The sequence below is a fragment of the Patagioenas fasciata genome, chromosome 3, assembly GCF_037038585.1.
Source record: "Patagioenas fasciata isolate bPatFas1 chromosome 3, bPatFas1.hap1, whole genome shotgun sequence".
Taxonomy (NCBI): Eukaryota; Metazoa; Chordata; class Aves; order Columbiformes; family Columbidae; genus Patagioenas; species Patagioenas fasciata.
In genome coordinates, this window is record NC_092522.1 from 92,503,197 (window position 1) to 92,520,815 (window position 17,619).

Consider the following 17,619-nt stretch of genomic DNA (forward strand, 5'->3'; position numbering starts at 1 on the left):
TATTCCAGAACCACATGAGGAAAACAGTTACACTTTCACTTTACAGATGTGTCTGTTTTACCACATAGATCAGTGCTGTGCCAGCCTTTCTAGTTTACTAGCAAGCATTAAGCATACAGGCTGAAGTAAGACAAAATCCTGTATGTCCTAACATATTCCTCAAAATTGAAAGGAACTGACTTTTCACTGATTTTTTTGAATCAGATTTTTCAGTTACCTTGAATCCAAGAAACCAGATTTGTATGGGCAATATGCGTCACCTGCAGATGCCAGTTGTCCTTCCAGTGGATTTTTTTTTTTTTTTAACTAATCATGGATATGGTTAGAAAGAGAGAAGGAATGCCACAAAAGGCATGACAAACACTAATAACCTCCTGCTCAGTTCCCATTTACACATACTCTTTATATCTACTTGAATATAATCTTTATGTTTTCTTGAGTTGGAAATGCTTAATTTTGGAGGGGATAGCCTAATTTTCATCAATAAAATAAGTTTCCACTAGAGAAAAAACACCCCTTCCTTATAGTTTGTGATTTGACAAGAAATAAGCCAGAGCCATTCTCAGATAAATATCACTAATGAAATGATCCTATGAATAAAACATGTTGCTAAAACTACTGCTCTCTGAATTATGACAACTTAATCCACCATTACCGTATTAAGGTAAAATTATCCCAAAGATTCTTGAGTAGATCTGGTGAACTAATTAATCATTATTTCCTCCACTGATTTATGTGAAAAAAATTTAATTAGTTATAAGGAAGGGTTGTGTGAAGGACTTTATAAAGAGAAGTCCCTACACCATAATTTAATAATTGATGTAATAAGAAGAATTTGAGACTGACTTACACACTGAAGCACTAAGAATTCCTACTCTTAAAGAGATGAAATTTCTACTAAGATAATAGAACTTATTTTGATGTCATCTGAAGTGAAATTTTCAAGGCTATTAGTGTTCATCATCAGCACATGTTGTATCTGAGAAGGTAACACTAAATGAATTACTGGAAGTAACACATACATTCAAAATGCCATGAAACTTGAAAACACTGAAAGAATTATAGATTAATGGGCCAGATCCAAAGAGGACTTCGGTGTTCACCTCTGCACCTAGAACATAACTGAAGTCCAAAAGGCAATCCAAAAAGTTCCCCACTCAATTGCTGCTTAACTTATGCCTCCTTTTTACTTCGGCCCTCCTTGGGCAATGGTATCATTCACATGTCCACATCTACTGGATGCGAGGTGCTGAATCAAAGAGGAATTGAGAACCCAGATGGAAGAAAGTGGAAATTATCCCAAAGATATAACAGTTGGTTTCATTTGTAAAATGCAGTTATAAAAAACAAGGGATTCTAGCTTCACCTGCAACAGACTCATGGTTGCAGGTGATTGCTGAGGAGATTGCTTATCTGTATGTAATTCGATTTTTCATTCTGCCTTGTGATCATGCTCTTCATACTAAACCAATGCTACAGTTTAATTTTACAACCTCTATATAACAAGAAGGAGGAGGAAATAATTGTCAGATCAAAACTCAAGAGAGCAGGCTGCCCAATGCCCAGTTAAATACCCAAACCACTACCTTACAAGTCAGCCTCTAATACTCTTCTCGGCCCCATCAAAATTTTATTTCTGGCTACATAAGAACCCATCTCCAGAAGGGCACAAGGAGAATCCCCTTTGCTAGACTGACCAATAACTTTGTGCTATGGGAAATACAGTAGACGTAAAACACCGAATAGGACCCGAGGCAGAATACTGTTGCTATACAAAAAGCAAGTGCTGCTACCATATCCTTCCTGTTCTCTAGCCTCTGCATTTTTAGAGAACAGTTCTAAACACCAGCCACAATATACGATTATACAAGAAGGAATTTATCCTGCAGTGCTAATTCAGAACTTAACCTTGACATGGAGCAGAGATGCAGAAAGTCTTCTGCTATTGGCAGCATCCCACTCTACAATAAGGTTTTTGATTGTCTAAGATATCTGCTTTCGCCAAGGACTGCGTGTGGAGTCTAGTTAAGAACATGAAGTGGAGTTTTAGGTGCCCTAGGTAAGGTAGTACACCAAAAATGTTGCAGCACTTGACTTGAAAGGCATGCAAATCCTTCATTGGATCTGGCCCAGATGCGCTGAGAAGAGCTCTTGCTGAAACTGCAGCAGCTCTACCAACAATAAATCCATGAGAGTGAAAAATTTACCTGCAGCCCACGGTTGTGCCTGCTTTTCATCTCTTAATTCCCCTATAGTTCTCTTTCTAGCCATCCTGAGCTGGAATAGTCCAGCTAAAATAAAACTGTTGAATGAGAAAAGGATGCAGAAAACATTTGGAGAAGACAAGGTTTGAAGGTCAGCTTTACAAGAAGCAGAAGAAAGGAGAAAATGAGGAGAAGCATCAGATTCAGGTATTGAGAAAGCAAACAGCACAATGAGCATCTTTCTGTGAGAGCCATGACTATATATTCTAGAAGAGGAAAAACAGTGGTTAGGTTAGGTATTGAATCTTGAGAATGGTGAGCTGTAGCTAATTGATACATCTTCTAGAATGCACAATGAGGACCAGATGGAAGAACACTTTTCATCATATTTAGAACCCCTAAAGTCCACAGAATCCAAACTTTAAAGATTCGAAACATTTTGAGTAATGTCTTTGAGTAATGTCCATACGTTTTTGCAAAATTCTGACTTTAAAATTACTGTATAATCTCTGTAAGGACTATTATGAAACATCTTTTTTGACAGAGATGCATAGCACATAGCTTGAATATACTGGTTTCTTATAATTTGATAGAAAAAAATATCTATTTAAAACTATTTTCTTTGTATGAATCTCAAGTTACCACTAGTTCTCCCAACCTTAGGTTCTACTTATTTCAGATAACTTAAAAGTGGCATCTATTACAGGAAGATAAGATTGTTTCCTGCATCATGTTACCTTGAATTTGTTTCCCACACTGATGAAATTAAGTTTCCCAGCTTTTTGTTTGGGATCCTTGTTGTTGTTAGTGTTAGATTCAAACAGCTGTCGAACAAACTTGTCCTTGGATTCACATATAAGAGATTCAAGGGACATGTGCAAAGCGTCATTGTTTTTTTCCACAAATTGCATCTGAAAAGATAACCCGAAAAATAACAGTACAGTACGGTTATACTGCCCCAGTTACTTAAGTCTTAAAAAAAAATTAAACAATGCTATATACTTAAATAAGAAATTGGCAAGAATATGCGGGGTAAATATTCATACATTATTTCAAACAACTTTTCAACTGGACACACAAAACATTAAAGACAGAGAAAAGATCATCTTAAATTTGAAGGATGCTGGAATCATGAAACCCAAGGTAAGGTTTAGTGCCTTTTAAGAGATCCATTGTGGTTTTGTCAATGATTATCCTCCTTCTTTCCATTTCTAGCACTCAGTACATCATTACTTGGGAGTTCTGAGAAGCTTAATTCTTCACTTGCTTGTAATATCACCTAAGATCTGTTGTGAAATGGGAGTTAACATGCACACTTTAATTGGTGCATCTACACAGTTTGGAAAACCAAATTAAAAATGGTTATTTTAGTAGTACTATGACTGCATAGGAACAGTTGATTTAATAAAAGATATTGCCCCTTCCTACAAACATTACCTCTCTGGTTTATTTAAACGGGCTCACTAAATTTTACAACGTAAGAACAACTGAAATTCAGAGATCAGGACACTAGTATCCAGTCACACACTAACAAAATTCTCTATTGCTTTTGGTGCAACTTTAACAGTGACTTTGATGTTTATGAACAAGACTAATTCAAAGAAAATATTAATTTGCCAGATATCCCATAAAGGGATTTAATGGTGATGAGAATCAAAGGACAAATGTAGTCCTCCAAAATTCCCCTGGACTATGAAAACACAAGACTGGAATATGAATGCAGCCAGATGAGTGTTCTCAACACAAATCATGTTGTGAGAACTGCCACAAGTGAGTAAGGAAGAGAAGCACGTAACAGGTGAGGTATAAGGCAGTTACAGTCCAAAAGTTTTAAGGCCCAAGCTAAGTAAGTCCCTCTGAGGGAGGGGATAAATTAAGTCAGGCACATTAGCATAGCTTCTGGGCCAAAACTACGTCATATCTGACTAGCTTTGACAGCAGAACTTATGCACTCATTTCTGGCACCTCTGTTCCTGAAAACACCCTGAAATATTATTAACGTATCATTATGAAGTACATAGTTAAACACACAGCACTTGGAACAAAGGTGTTCCAACTTTATTTATTGTTTTGATATTGACTCACTCAATGACCTCAGAAAAAACAGGTAGGTAACTCACAGACTTCAATTTTCTTATTTGTAAAATGAGCTACAGAATGTGCCTACTTCAAAACAGCACAGCAATCATTATCATTCTTGGAGTATTTTGAAGTAATTAAGAACAAGCCCTTAAAGCACACATTTTCAAATGCCAAAAAAAAAAAAAAAAAATTTTGGAATTAGCTTCCCTCTTACACACTGGATTTACAGACCAGAACAACAAGCATTATAGATCTTGTGTTTATCCTACACTCTTCATTAAAAAAACAAAAAAAAAACAAAAAAAAAAACACACCATTTTAAATATTGGCTTTACGTGCTTCAAAGTTTTTGTACTATGAATAAAAAAGGTACAAGTGTTTCGTATTCTTATATGAATGACTCTATTGCCAGTAGAAACGGAAAACAATAAGCATAAAATGTGATTTTTAATATAACATGAACAGTGATTGCATATGAGGATAAACATGCTTCTGAAAAAGCTGCTCTTCAGCCTAACAATACTTTTAGATCATGTAGTGTATTCCTCTCCCCAAGATGCAAACATTTGCAGCAAAACATCACTCAATCTATTTAATATTGACACCATTACCTATAAACTTGGAATAAACTCTTACAAAAATATGTCACTAAAACAGTCTGTAATCTGAGAAGTTTAAAGAAACTGTCAATCCTGCCACACATTCCCAAAATTAGTTTCAAAGCTAAGCCAAATCAACTTCTGAATGTCTCTTCTGATGAAAGAAAATTGTATTTAACCTATATACACTGAAAAATATAAAAAGTACTATAAAGCATAACAAAAAAATAGTTTTGCGTAAGTAAAATTACCGTCTCATAGCATACTGCTCCAGCAAAATGTCGGATAATAAAGCCTTCATCATCTCTGATATTTCTGTGAACGGCCAGTTTAGACTTTCTAGGAATCTGGAATTAAAAAGTTGAATTACAAAGAAGAATAAAAGAAATAGTCTGGAGAGTGAGAAAAAGTTTATTCTTAGAACATCATGATTCTGTCAGGAGCACTACGTGTTAAAAATGACATTTCCTGCAGTACAATTTTGGTGAACTCTACTACTGCTGTCCAAATCCAAGATATTCCAAAAACCTATTTTCACTGTCCTTCACATCTTTAGATACCTCACATTCAAGATAAAAGTATTCAGGATTGCTAACAGCTACTAGTTGATTTTCTTTTTGCTTTAAATCAACAATTTCTACACCATTCATTCCACAGCCTTGTCATATGAATCAGAATAGATAGAAACTTAAAATATGTTTTCAGATGGTATATTTTAAAAGGCAAACCACCTAGCTGATTGTACATACACTGACAAGTGGAAACTTAAAAAAAGGTAAATGGATGACAATTTTACTTGGCCTTTGCTTGCATTTTTTCACCAGGGAGATTTTTTTTTCCTTCCCCCCCCCCCCCCCCAACAGAAGTCATGTACATAAATTGCAATAATTTCCATTAATCTTCCACAGAGTGCTGTATGTTAAAGAATTATCAACAATAAAGATTTTTTTCCTTGTGTGTTCCCTATTTCTGGATATATTTTCCTATATCTCTGAAGTGCTGGCTAGACACTCCGTGTGAGATAAGGTATTCTCCAATGCAAGCAGCTTTTGAAAGGAACAACAAACCAGCTCATATGATATGAAATACACTAAATTAAAATGCGGTTTTATTTCTTTCTCATGCATTATGTGTTAACAAACTTCAAACATGAATGAAGAATATGGCTTTACTTTCAGCAGGATATGAGAATTGCTGGAAGACTTCAGTAAACTTTTCAACAAATGCAATAACCAAACCTGTCTCTAACAAAACAAAATGGATTGTGCAGACTGGTGTGGTATGAGATTTCTTAGGAAAGGTTTTCATTAAATTGATGTGTTACTATCAACTGTTCCAAGAACTGTTTTATTAAAACAAGACAGACAGCAAAAATAAACCTACAGAGAGCCTGAAATGGTCCTTGTGTTTTTGGTGTACAACTGAAGTAAAATGCTGGTCACTTGGTTGGGGAAGACGATTTTCTTCATCCAAAATATCCAATATGCCTATTAATTTTGCTTCAATCAAATCTATTAATAAAACAAAATATGTTTACAAAAATGGAATACATACATAACCTCATAACGGAACTGAACTTTAGAAATTTAAAACACTACTGATCTGATACTGTATAACAATATCTAGGGAAAACTGTTAACACAAAATACAAAAAGTCACTGCAACTTAATTCTATATATCTGAATTGTTGATTTAATTGCTAACCTATACATACTAAGTCCTAAATCTAACACAAAGAACATGAAGGAAAAAAGATCAGGCACAGATTGCATGATTTTTACTCTGGGTCTCGAGCTGAATTTAGTCATCAAGTTCCCAAAAGGTGCCTAAGTGTTTCTGTGGTATGACCATAGGTTTTTATGGAATAATTGCTTTATGTTGTTGGGGAATTTTTAAGCTTTTTATCCATGTTTCACCACATGTCAAAACTAAAAGCAAGAAAAGGCACATACTTCCATTCTCAACAGGATCCAGGAAGAAAAATGAGATGCATTTGATTTAAGAAAGGCAGATCAGACTTGAGCAAGTATATTGCAAGTATATTGCTTTGACCTTTCACATGCATATACAAAATCCTTCAAAAGCTGACACAGCAATTCATGCACTTGAAACAATTAGACACTAGAATTTTTCAGTTTTTTAAACTTTCTTATATTATCTAAGAAGCTGTTCTTGCAAAAGGAATTTTTACTACCTCCCCCCACTGCCATGGAAAGGAAGAAATGACTAATGCTTGTACTCCAGCAATGCATCTGAACTCTTACCACAAACTGTAAACAGTATGAGGTTATATATATAAAGCATAAGAGAGAGTCATGAACCAAAGAATTTGTGCTTATAAAATCTGAATAAACTGATTTAGCTACAGAGCTGACTACCATTCCATCAAAGCATTCTAATGCCCATGTCAACATAATATCCCTCTCTTCTGTGATGGTCATTATTTCTACATGTTCACAGCTGTCACTGGTCTGGTCCAACACTTTAAACAAAACCATATTTTCAGAGAAATCAACATTATTTTTCTCACTCCAAAAGGCAGTACAAAATCCTTTTCTCCTGACTATGCAAGAACAGAAAAAAAAGGCATATATGCTGTGGTATAACTAAGCAGTAATTTCATTAATTTACCTAAGAATAGCAATGAAGAAAATTGTCAAATCTGTGATGGTGTGTCATATGTTGGTTGGAATAGTGAAAGGGGACATGACTGAGGGGACTGCTACTTCCATCCTGAGGGAAGCTGCCCCCACCTTTTCTATGGTAGAAAAAGGCAACAACTTGGCAACACTCTCTACAACCTGACCCAGTTTCTCGCTATGAGTCAGACAGAGACCTCTTGTTCCAATAGGCACCAGGGAACCCCTTTTGATCCTGAGATATATTAAAAAAAAATGCACTGAGGGGGAAGCAACCCCTTTTATAGAAACATGACAGTCTCTAAACCATAACATTTTTGGGAGCAGGCTCAGGCTCATATACACATTATGAAACACATTACTAAATCACTAGGAGGGTTAAGATTTGTATTTGTAGAAGTCACTCCTTTCCTGTTGCTATGCTTTCGTTCCCTCCTCCAAACACCTCCCTGTTGCTTTTCCACAAGGTGGCTGGGAGGTTTGCTTGACAGTAGGTTTTTTTTTAGTTAAGTCAGAGGTAGTGACTGTACAGTCCTATCTGACAAAGTGAAAACTTCATCAGAGCTACAAAAACTCAGAAAAAACAGACATCTTGCAACAGATGTTAAATTCTATCATTCTGAATCCTGTGCTCACCCAGGACTGACTAGTTACTCTAAGCAAATCCCTGTAAATGCAAAAGCAAGATGAACTTTTGTTCACAATACACCAATTTGGAGAACACAAATAGAACACAGAGAGACAAAAAAAAAGGGGGTGGGAGGAAAACAAACAAAAAAAAAAACCCAACAACATCTTAAGGCTCTGGTAAATTAGTATGGGGAAAACTGAAAGCAGCAGTACCATCTACGGCCTGTTGCCTAGAGTTCATTTTGTTTCTTTGCTCTTTGGCTCAATAAAGGTGGGGAGAATGCAACAGGACTTCTTTCATTCAGGGAATATTTTTCCCCAGGCATCCTCACACCCTTCTTGACTTCATTTACCCTATTTAGGTGTTCTAATTAGTCTTCTAGAAAAATGCACAAGAAATTCGCAAGCCCCAGCTAGTTATGACACACTGTAGCACAACAGGGCTCTATTACCAACCAGAACTGGAATGTGATCTTAGGCTGGAAGAATTCACAAGGTTGCAACAGTCACTAACAGTATAAAATTACTAGTGCTACACATATTTTACCTCTTTTGCTTGAAGGTTGCTGTTTGTTGGTTTTTTTTTTTTCCCAGGACACTAAGGAACAGCATGAGATTTCAAGAGGTACATACCTATACAGTCCTGGTTATCTACATAGCGCACTTCATTAACCCCCAGGCCTTCTTTTTGGTAAAGTTCTTGTTCCTAATAAATAAATAAATAAATAAATAAATAAATGTAATGGAAAAGAGAGAACATCACTCACCATGTATTTTAACCCATCAAAAAAGTTTTTTTTAATAAACATGAAGACATCTGTAAATATTGCATGAATCAACACACATTTTAGAAGTTCTTTCCACAGCTCAGTGTATTCCAACTTCACCTCCTTAATGATAAGCCCATGCAACTAGATATTCTAATTAGTTATGAGATATTGTCCAGTATCTAGATGCTTGATTTTAACGAATGGTAAAAAAGAAGAAAAAAAGATTGTTGGTTTTTCAAAAAGCCATATTCTTTTCTGGCACAACCAGATGTCACACAGTAGGAAACCAGTTTGACAAGTGCCTTTTTTTTAAATCTAAGTATAATGTGCAATCTTATGGAAAGAATGCTACTTTAAGTATCTCTTTACCAAAAAAATAATCCTCAAATATAATATTAGATATAACATACCTCTTTCAGAATTCTTTCATTAAAAAACTGTTGCAGTTTTTCATTACAGTAGTTAATACAGAATTGTTCAAAACTGTTGTGTTCAAAATATTCTGAAAAACAGAAGTTAAATGTCTATGACAAACCCATGTTCCAAGAATGTATATTATATTACATAGTAAATAAGAGAAGCTTCCCAGTGCTAATATTTAAAGATGTGTTCAGATCCATATCTGTCTCAGTAAAATTAAAGCTTCTACAGGTTTTCAAGCTGCACATAAGTCAGATACAAAACTACTGCAGCAGAGAATATTTCTGGGACAAATAACAGACAGCTATAATCTGGCAGCAAACCAAAGCAAGATGCTACCATACAGTGAAACTGTACCAACACATCCTCATGCACCCATGTTACAACAGGCTGGCACAGGATATCATAGCTCTAAAGACCTGAAAACCAAAGTTTCCCTTTTTCACTGTTCACCAGAAAACACGCCCTGTTCTGAATTTCAGTGAGCCAAACAGGACAAAAGCTTTATGGGAACCATCAACCTCCACCACTTCCAGGGAGTAACCAGGAGTCCAAAGCCCAACTCTGTAGCAGAACTACCTGTCTTAATTCGGAGACTGCATCTGCCTGTCTGTGATGCAGTGATCTTCTCAAGGCTGAATGGGAAAACAGCATGCACATGCAATACCTTTCCTGCTTTTATTGGGTGGCCACAGTAAGATTCCACTCCAAATTTTTTAGTCCTTCAAAAACTGTGTATATGCAGACACTACAGGAATCTGAAACCATTATAATTACATTTAGTTTCACACTAACACTTGATAGTGTTTTTAGGTCATCAAGGAAAAGCTCTAGATCGCCTCTACATTCTTGTAGCTCATGAAAATGAGGCTTTATTACTTCTTTTTTAAGTACACTTACCAAAGCCAGCTATATCTAGAACTCCAATGAAGAAAGAGGAAGTCTCAAATGGGAAACACTGGTTTACCCTGTTCACTACATGGTCAAACAGATGACTATACACTGTTTTAGCCAAGGCATCACGAGCATTGTTTGCTTGTTCCACTTTCAAAGGTACCCTAAAAAACAAAAATACAGATTTTATCTTTCAGATTTCCTTACTCTGAAATACTGAGATTAGACCCTAAACTTAAAAAAGAGCCTTTGCAATTATTCTAAATTAGGACATAAAAAAACCCTGAGCTCTGGGCCCAGATAGGAAAAAAATCTCACTAAGTTAGACTAACTATCCTACCTGTAAAAAGAAAGAATAATGTTTCATTATTCTCCATAGAAGTGAGATGCAGATGTTTTCTTAGTCACTTATTAGATAACTTGAAACTATATTGATAATTGCCAGAGAAAGATATTTAAAAAATATATATATTCCCATCTCAAAAAAAGAAAAAAAAAAATCAACTATTTATTTATGACCTGCCTAATTACAATAAAGCCTACAGTTCAGTTTTGCTCTGAAATCTTTATCCCTATGGGTTCATAAGGGCTATATAAACCTATAAGGCTTTAATTGGTTCATTCATAGCAAAAGTACAAAAAAGCATAGATAAAGGAGTGTGTTCTCATGGTGAAAGATGCAATCCCAAAATAAGGATTCTTTTAAACACTGGACGCAATGGCCTTTGAAGAGATGTGAATTCTCCCTCCCTTATTTATAAATCTTTACTCTGCATTGTGACTATTTATTACAAATCTATATCCCAGTTCAGCAGTTAAAAATAAACAAACAGATAAAAGCCCAACAAAACCCCCCATGAGTCACAACTTCAAAGCCTATGAAATGTATGACAAAGCCGCGGCAATGTCAGGCACATGTAATTACATATTTAGCTATACATATAATAATATATACTTAGCTATTTCACAGAGTCAGTGTGACAGTGACATGCTTAGAATGTGTATATATTTTCAAACCACATTTAACCACCTAATTTCCTGGATAAATACATTCTACAAATTATTTTTTTTTTAACAGCTTTCAGATTAACAGGTGAGAGTACCAAAACTGAAAATGTTACACTGTACACAGTTGAGGAAACACCTGTAGAAGTCCTCAGAATAAGGCAATTCATACAAGAATAAAGCCTTAAGGAAGTGCTTAAGAAATTACGCGAGAGAAGCACAAGAAATGAACTTTTGACTTTATGATTACAAATTGCACTTAGATCCTAATTCTGTTGCCAAATAATTCAAAAGCAAGAGTCACACCAATCTAAACAGAATCTGACTGCCAGAGATCAAAACTCCATGGATTTTTACTTCTCAATGAAAAATTTAAAGGGGAAAAAAATTAAATACTTGACCAGACAGCATCAAAATTCCATGCATGGAAAAAGGTCCTACAATTTAGAACAACTACAGGTACACAAAAGCTTTGCACAAAACTGACAGACAGATATATCAAATATTAAAGTAAATCAAAATAAGAGATTTTTAGGGAAAGATCTTTTGCTAACCAAACTGCTAAAATTTGCAGAGAGGAACAGAGAGAAGTAATGTCAAGATTTTTATCACATCAAGCTTTTTTTGTCATGAAGAATACAGGACGATGGCTGTACGCCAAAAGCTCTTATGCTTTTCCTAAATATCTCAATCAGTTTGCTTAATAAAATAAATCACTTCTCCCCATATACCTTGCCTCTTATATTCTTGGTCCACCAGTGCTACAATACAATTAGTAATAACCGAAGGACAGATTGTGCAGCTAAGTTGGTGGACAGCCAGTTATGGAACTTCTCAAATATGCAGCAAATCAGCGTTCAAAAAACCTCTTATCTAAACTGTTCAAGTAAGCCCTGTGAACAAGGTTCAAGATGCCACCACTGCAGAGCTGCTCTGTCGCCCTCTCCAGGTAGCTTTCTGTACACAGGAGCACAAAGAACTGGTCAGAAAAGGAAAACTTAATGCTACACAGCTGACTCATATTACATTATTTCCTACTACATCAACTCAAATTTATTATTTCTGTATTTTTTCAAGGATGCTACTTCTAATGCAGAAACATGAGAGTGATGTAGATCACTTTCCATTGTGACTGGTAAGTCAGGGAACCAGAGACTCTGTTCACTAAGGACACATGCAGCTACGTTACATTAGATAGTAATTAGCTTTAGCACACAATCTTGTCTTCCACTAAGTATCTCCTGACTTATCTTAAGGTAATGAGCACTGACAGAAATCTTATAAATAGAAGGAAGGTACCTTTACATTCCATTCTGATACGTTTAAGAGATCAGAATACTAATTCCCACATGTCAGCTGCAGGTCTATTACATAATACAATACAGCAAAATAATTTATGCTTTCAATTTATTTTTTTAAACAACACGGCAGTCATACTTGTAGAGCATGTATTTATAAAATTGCTCTGTTCTTCAAAAATAACGAATTCTGCCATTACTGAGTGGAAAACCTCATTGTTATTTTAAATTTCATAGTATGCAGCAGAAAAACATGAAAAGAAAAATGTAACCCTGCAATGCATTCACACAGTTGAAAGTACAGAACCACAAAACAGCGCTGAAATTGCACTGAGCCAGGAAATCCAGACGAGCCCTATTACAGAACTGACATTCAGAATGAGTGACTTCCTTCCTATGAACCAGCTTTCCCTCAGCTCCTCCTTTCCTCTGGTGTGCACACTGACAAAGGAATCTCTTTTCCTCCTCCTCTTTCTTATCTGAACAGGAAAAGATACATTTTCCTTCCTCCACTTCACCTTCTCCCTCTCTGCTCCATTCATCCTGTATTTGTAAGGAACGGGGAAGAAATATTTCAAATTTCTAAGCTATTTGGTAAGGTTGCAACAAAAAACTTTGCTTGGTCTTCATACTGATTTCTTGAGCAAGGTTTCCAGTGACCCACAGAGTCTCAGGTCTTGTGGGAAACACTCTCATGGGCTGGATTTATCCTATGGACAATTCCATGCATTCCTCCAACATCTTCCAGAACAAATCAAGTGCAATTAAAATATGTATAATTTGCCCATGGTTGACAGTAATTAAGGAAGAGAGAGAGCAGGTGAAGCAATACCTATCAGCTACCCTCATGCAATATGGTTACTGCTGCACATATAAAATAGCCTGAATGAAATAACCCTACCTAGTGAACGGCCTATATAATTAAATAATATAAAAAATACAAGAAACACAATCATAATTTGGAAAAAGTTAAAGTTCCAAAAACTACAGAAAAACATTTAGAAAAACACAATGTTTTCCAACAGAGGCTCCAGTACTATGACCAAAAAGAAAATGCATTTTGGTAGAAAACATACTCCAAAAGAACCTGGAGGACCTGGAATGACATAAGTTAAATTTTTCACAGTGTAAAATTATTTACTCTGTGATGAGAGTCCCCTTTGAAAGTCTTATCAGAAAGGGAGAAGCTGAATTAAAGAGCACTACAGTGTGTCTAAGGTGTACGCGATTTTGAACACAAACACATATTTTCTCTCTGTAAACACACTTTGTGTGGATGGCACAAACATCAGCCAACAAGGTGATCATTATGCTCTTTGAGGGAGACTAACAAGGACAGATAAATGTAATGAAGCTGTCAAGTCTTCCTGGCAGTCAACTGCACATTAGTATTTAATAAAATCCACAGAGATAGCACTTAGCATCACCCTCCTACTGTTCCTTGTTGGCTCCATTGTGCCCAGCAGAACAAAGCCTTTGTTATACTCTGAGCACAGTGACTTCAGCCGAGCTATTTATTCACTGTGACCTATTAGGATCCACATGATCTACTTGCACACAAAAGGTCCCTAAGAAGGAGAGAAAGAAATGAGTAGCTCTTTGGGTTGTTGGAACAAAATAAAACAATGTACTTGTCAAAACTCTAATATTGATAGCAATCAAATAGTTTCCAAACTATGCTACCATAGAAAAACCTGCTGGATATTTAATAAGTACGTAAAACAGTCCAATCCGCTGTCCTTGTATATGCAATAAGCCACACAAAAAGATACTAACGTATTTATTAGCATATGTTCAGTTTTAACTGCACAAGTTTAGAAAAGGCTAGAGAAAGAGGCTTAATGCAGTAATCCTTTGAGATGGTGGAGGAAGTTTTTGCCATCCACAAAATAAAACACTAGGGAAAAATAAGATCTGCTGGCACAAAAACATAGTTCCTTGTGTTTGTAGGCTTTTGAAACAGTACACAGCTAACAACGCCCCAGGCTTATCAGGATAAATATGCTGAACAGAAAATCTTTACAGTCTTAACCCAAAGTGAATCTGAAGGTGTAACAAAAATTGTATTTGTTCTTAAGGAACCTTCCTTGACAGCATCACTTGAGATGTGGTGAAAGGAAAGCAGTACATTATGATACAACTTTGTTTAGTACTCTATACATCCCACCAAACATTCTCAAAAGGAAACTTTATCTGTACATCGTGTGTGCAACAGCCAAAGCTAATCTGTTCTCAGAGGTGGAGTCAATAGTACACTGAGAGAATTTCCACGGGGGTGCCATCTGAATCCGACATGGATGTGATTTGTTCGAATCCCTTCTCCTTTCCCAGTTAATGCTTCCACTTACAAGGAATGCGAAAGTAAGGGCATTTTTGAAAAATGCTCTGATAATACTGAATGAAGAAAATCTCAGTAACAAGATCGGCATAACAAAATTATTTTCACAAATTCAAGTCTAAAAATCCATAAGACAGACTTCGGTAAAGGAAAGCATGTGGTGGTATACTCAGGAGAACTCAAAAATACAAAGGCAACATGGAGAATAACTAGGTAACCATTCAGTCAATAGAAAAAGATCAGCAGTTATAGTGGAACACAAACTAAATTATGTAAAAAATGTTACTAATTTTCAAAACGTGCAATTCTCATATCACTATGCTTTAATATGAGCACCATCTGTACTGTACAGAATTTTCTACTCTAATGTTACCGTAACACAGACAAAGGTTGTCCTGTATGAATATAGCAAAGATTTTGCTGCCAGTTTAGACATGGTCTGGAGGACAGCAAACAGTAAAACTTGGAAAATATTTGCCATTGGAGGTACTTTGTCCTGCAAGACCCACATCTTCCTAAATGTAAAGGTTGTTACAAAGAGAAAAATTATTTGTAACTTTCCATATCAGCTGATAAGGCAGCAAGATGGTAGTGACTAAGAGTCCTCAATTTGTCATAACTGGGGGGGAAGAAGAATTTATAACCACTTTCCAGAAATGCAGTATTGAATATATTACAAAGAGATCTAGATCTTGAGCTTTTAACTGAAGGCAGAATAATCCCTCCCCAGTCATTACTTACTGTTTGGCACTGCATTATAACTTTTTTCATGGCAGGCACTATGAAAGTTCTAACTCCATCAAAGTGCAGAAATAAGCAGATCACCAAGAAGTCTACTTGTTTGCTCTATCTAGAAATACATCTCAATCGTCAGCTATTCAGTAATAATGTGTAAGTGGAATAACAGCGCATATGCATGCTAAACTTAAGACTCCTGAATATGAGTTAATTCAGAAGAGCATCTGTGTTCCCTTAAAAAAAAACCATGATGTTCAAGTAGCACAGGCTGTCACTGATGGTTTATAATGCTCAAATTTTGGTCAGGAAGATCAATTTCACCCTGGAGATCAGGAAGCTAGGGCTACAAAGATGATTAGGGGTCTGGAGAATCTTTCTCATGAGGAAAGACTGAGTTGTGTCTGTTCAGCCTGGAGAAGAGAAGGTTGAGAGGGGACCTTATTTATGCTTATAAATATCTCCAGGGTGGGTGTCAAGAGGATGGGACCAGACTCTTTTCAGTGATGCCCAATGATAGCATGAGGGGCAATGGGCACAGACTGAAGCACAGGAGTTTCCATGTGAATAAGAGGAAAAACTTCTTTACTTTGAGGGTGACAGAGCGCTGGAACAGGCTGCCCAAAGAGGTCGTGAAGTCTCCTTCTCTGGAGACATTCAAAACCCACATGGACGCATTCCTGTGTGATCTGCTCTGGGTGAACCTGCTTTAGCAGGTGGTTTGGACTAGATGATCTCCAGAGGTCCCTTCCAACCCCAACCCTTCTGTGACCCATCCTGTAATTCTGTGAAGTGGGCACTGCACAGTATTTCCACTGCAGCTATTCTCTTTTAATGTATCCTTACTGGTTGGAATTAGGCAGAGATCAAGATTACTTCTCTTGCACAGAATGAGCTCTTGACCACTGGAAACCTTCATTGCTCCCTTGAGGACTAAAAAAGTCAATGCTCTCAAGCACTCAAAGATCAACTTTTCACCTAGTAAGTCTGATATAACCTAAGCATGCACCTGCCAGCTTTACAGGCCACAGTGATATACTAAGGTTAAATCAAGCAGATGTTACTTTGTTTCAGTCCACAAGTTCATGAAATGTTAACAGATACTTCATACTATAACACATAAACAATAGTAACAAATTTCAAAAGACATAAAATACTAAAGGAACTTATATAAACCACATTAAGACAGATACCTAATTATGGCTTTCATATATTATGTAAAATGCATAAAGTTGTATTTCTGATTCACTAAAACAATCTGATTGTTTCCAGAAGTCAACAGGAAGCATCCATGCATCCTTTCAGTGAATGTTAATCAGTTTCCTAATTAAAAGGTTGATGTATTCCACTAAACATTGAGAACTACTTTTAATCTGCTCAAAACTGTTTAGCCCAAGTTCAGTTTTGATGTGATGTTTTCTTTAACTCCAGAAAATACACAATAAACAAAACCAAGCGTTAAAACACACAATTCAGTTGCCTGCAGCTTAGCGAGCATCCCTGACAGCTTGTGTGCTGGAAGGATCAATCTCAACAAGAGAAAATTTGTGGTGGAAGCTAGAGGTTCTTCATAAACAAAAGGCAACTGTAGTGAAATCATTTTCATAGAACTCAGTTTCATAAGAGGCATAGGTTTCACAGTACTGAAATATTATCATTAGTTCAAAAACGTTCTTTGCAATTATTACTTCACTGTCCTTCTTCTGTGCCTAGGAAGTTACCTCAATAACAAAACAAAACAACAAACAAACAAACAAAAAAACCACCTTTCTGTTAAATTTATCGTGCTCCACTACTCTTTGTTTCTACGAAACAATATTAACTTTGCTGGTAAACAAACATTAAATCTTGACTGCAACAGCAAGCAGCAGCACATTTCTGGATTACTATTTGTGGTGATGTTTCTAAAGCTGAAACTTGATTTCAGAAGAATTAGACGTGGCAAACACAGGGACACTGATTACCCAGGCACTGAGAAGGGTGGATATACCACTCTGTAATAAGA

General features: G+C 36.2%; 1 protein-coding gene across 6 annotated transcripts in view; it reads right to left on the minus strand.

Moving 5' to 3' along the window:
• MYO6 (myosin VI) overlaps window positions 1-17,619 on the minus strand; it is a 119,347-nt gene that overhangs the window by 34,993 nt on the left and 66,735 nt on the right. For all 6 annotated transcript variants that reach the window (XM_071806847.1, XM_065833820.2, XM_065833819.2 and 3 more), the window contains exons 13-18: window positions 10,245-10,402; window positions 9,335-9,426; window positions 8,788-8,860; window positions 6,269-6,396; window positions 5,137-5,232; window positions 2,942-3,115 (exon numbers count right to left, since the gene is read on the minus strand). In XM_071806847.1, the coding sequence (XP_071662948.1) occupies window positions 2,942-3,115; window positions 5,137-5,232; window positions 6,269-6,396; window positions 8,788-8,860; window positions 9,335-9,426; window positions 10,245-10,402 (721 nt within the window). The remainder of the gene's footprint in view (window positions 1-2,941; window positions 3,116-5,136; window positions 5,233-6,268; window positions 6,397-8,787; window positions 8,861-9,334; window positions 9,427-10,244; window positions 10,403-17,619) is intronic.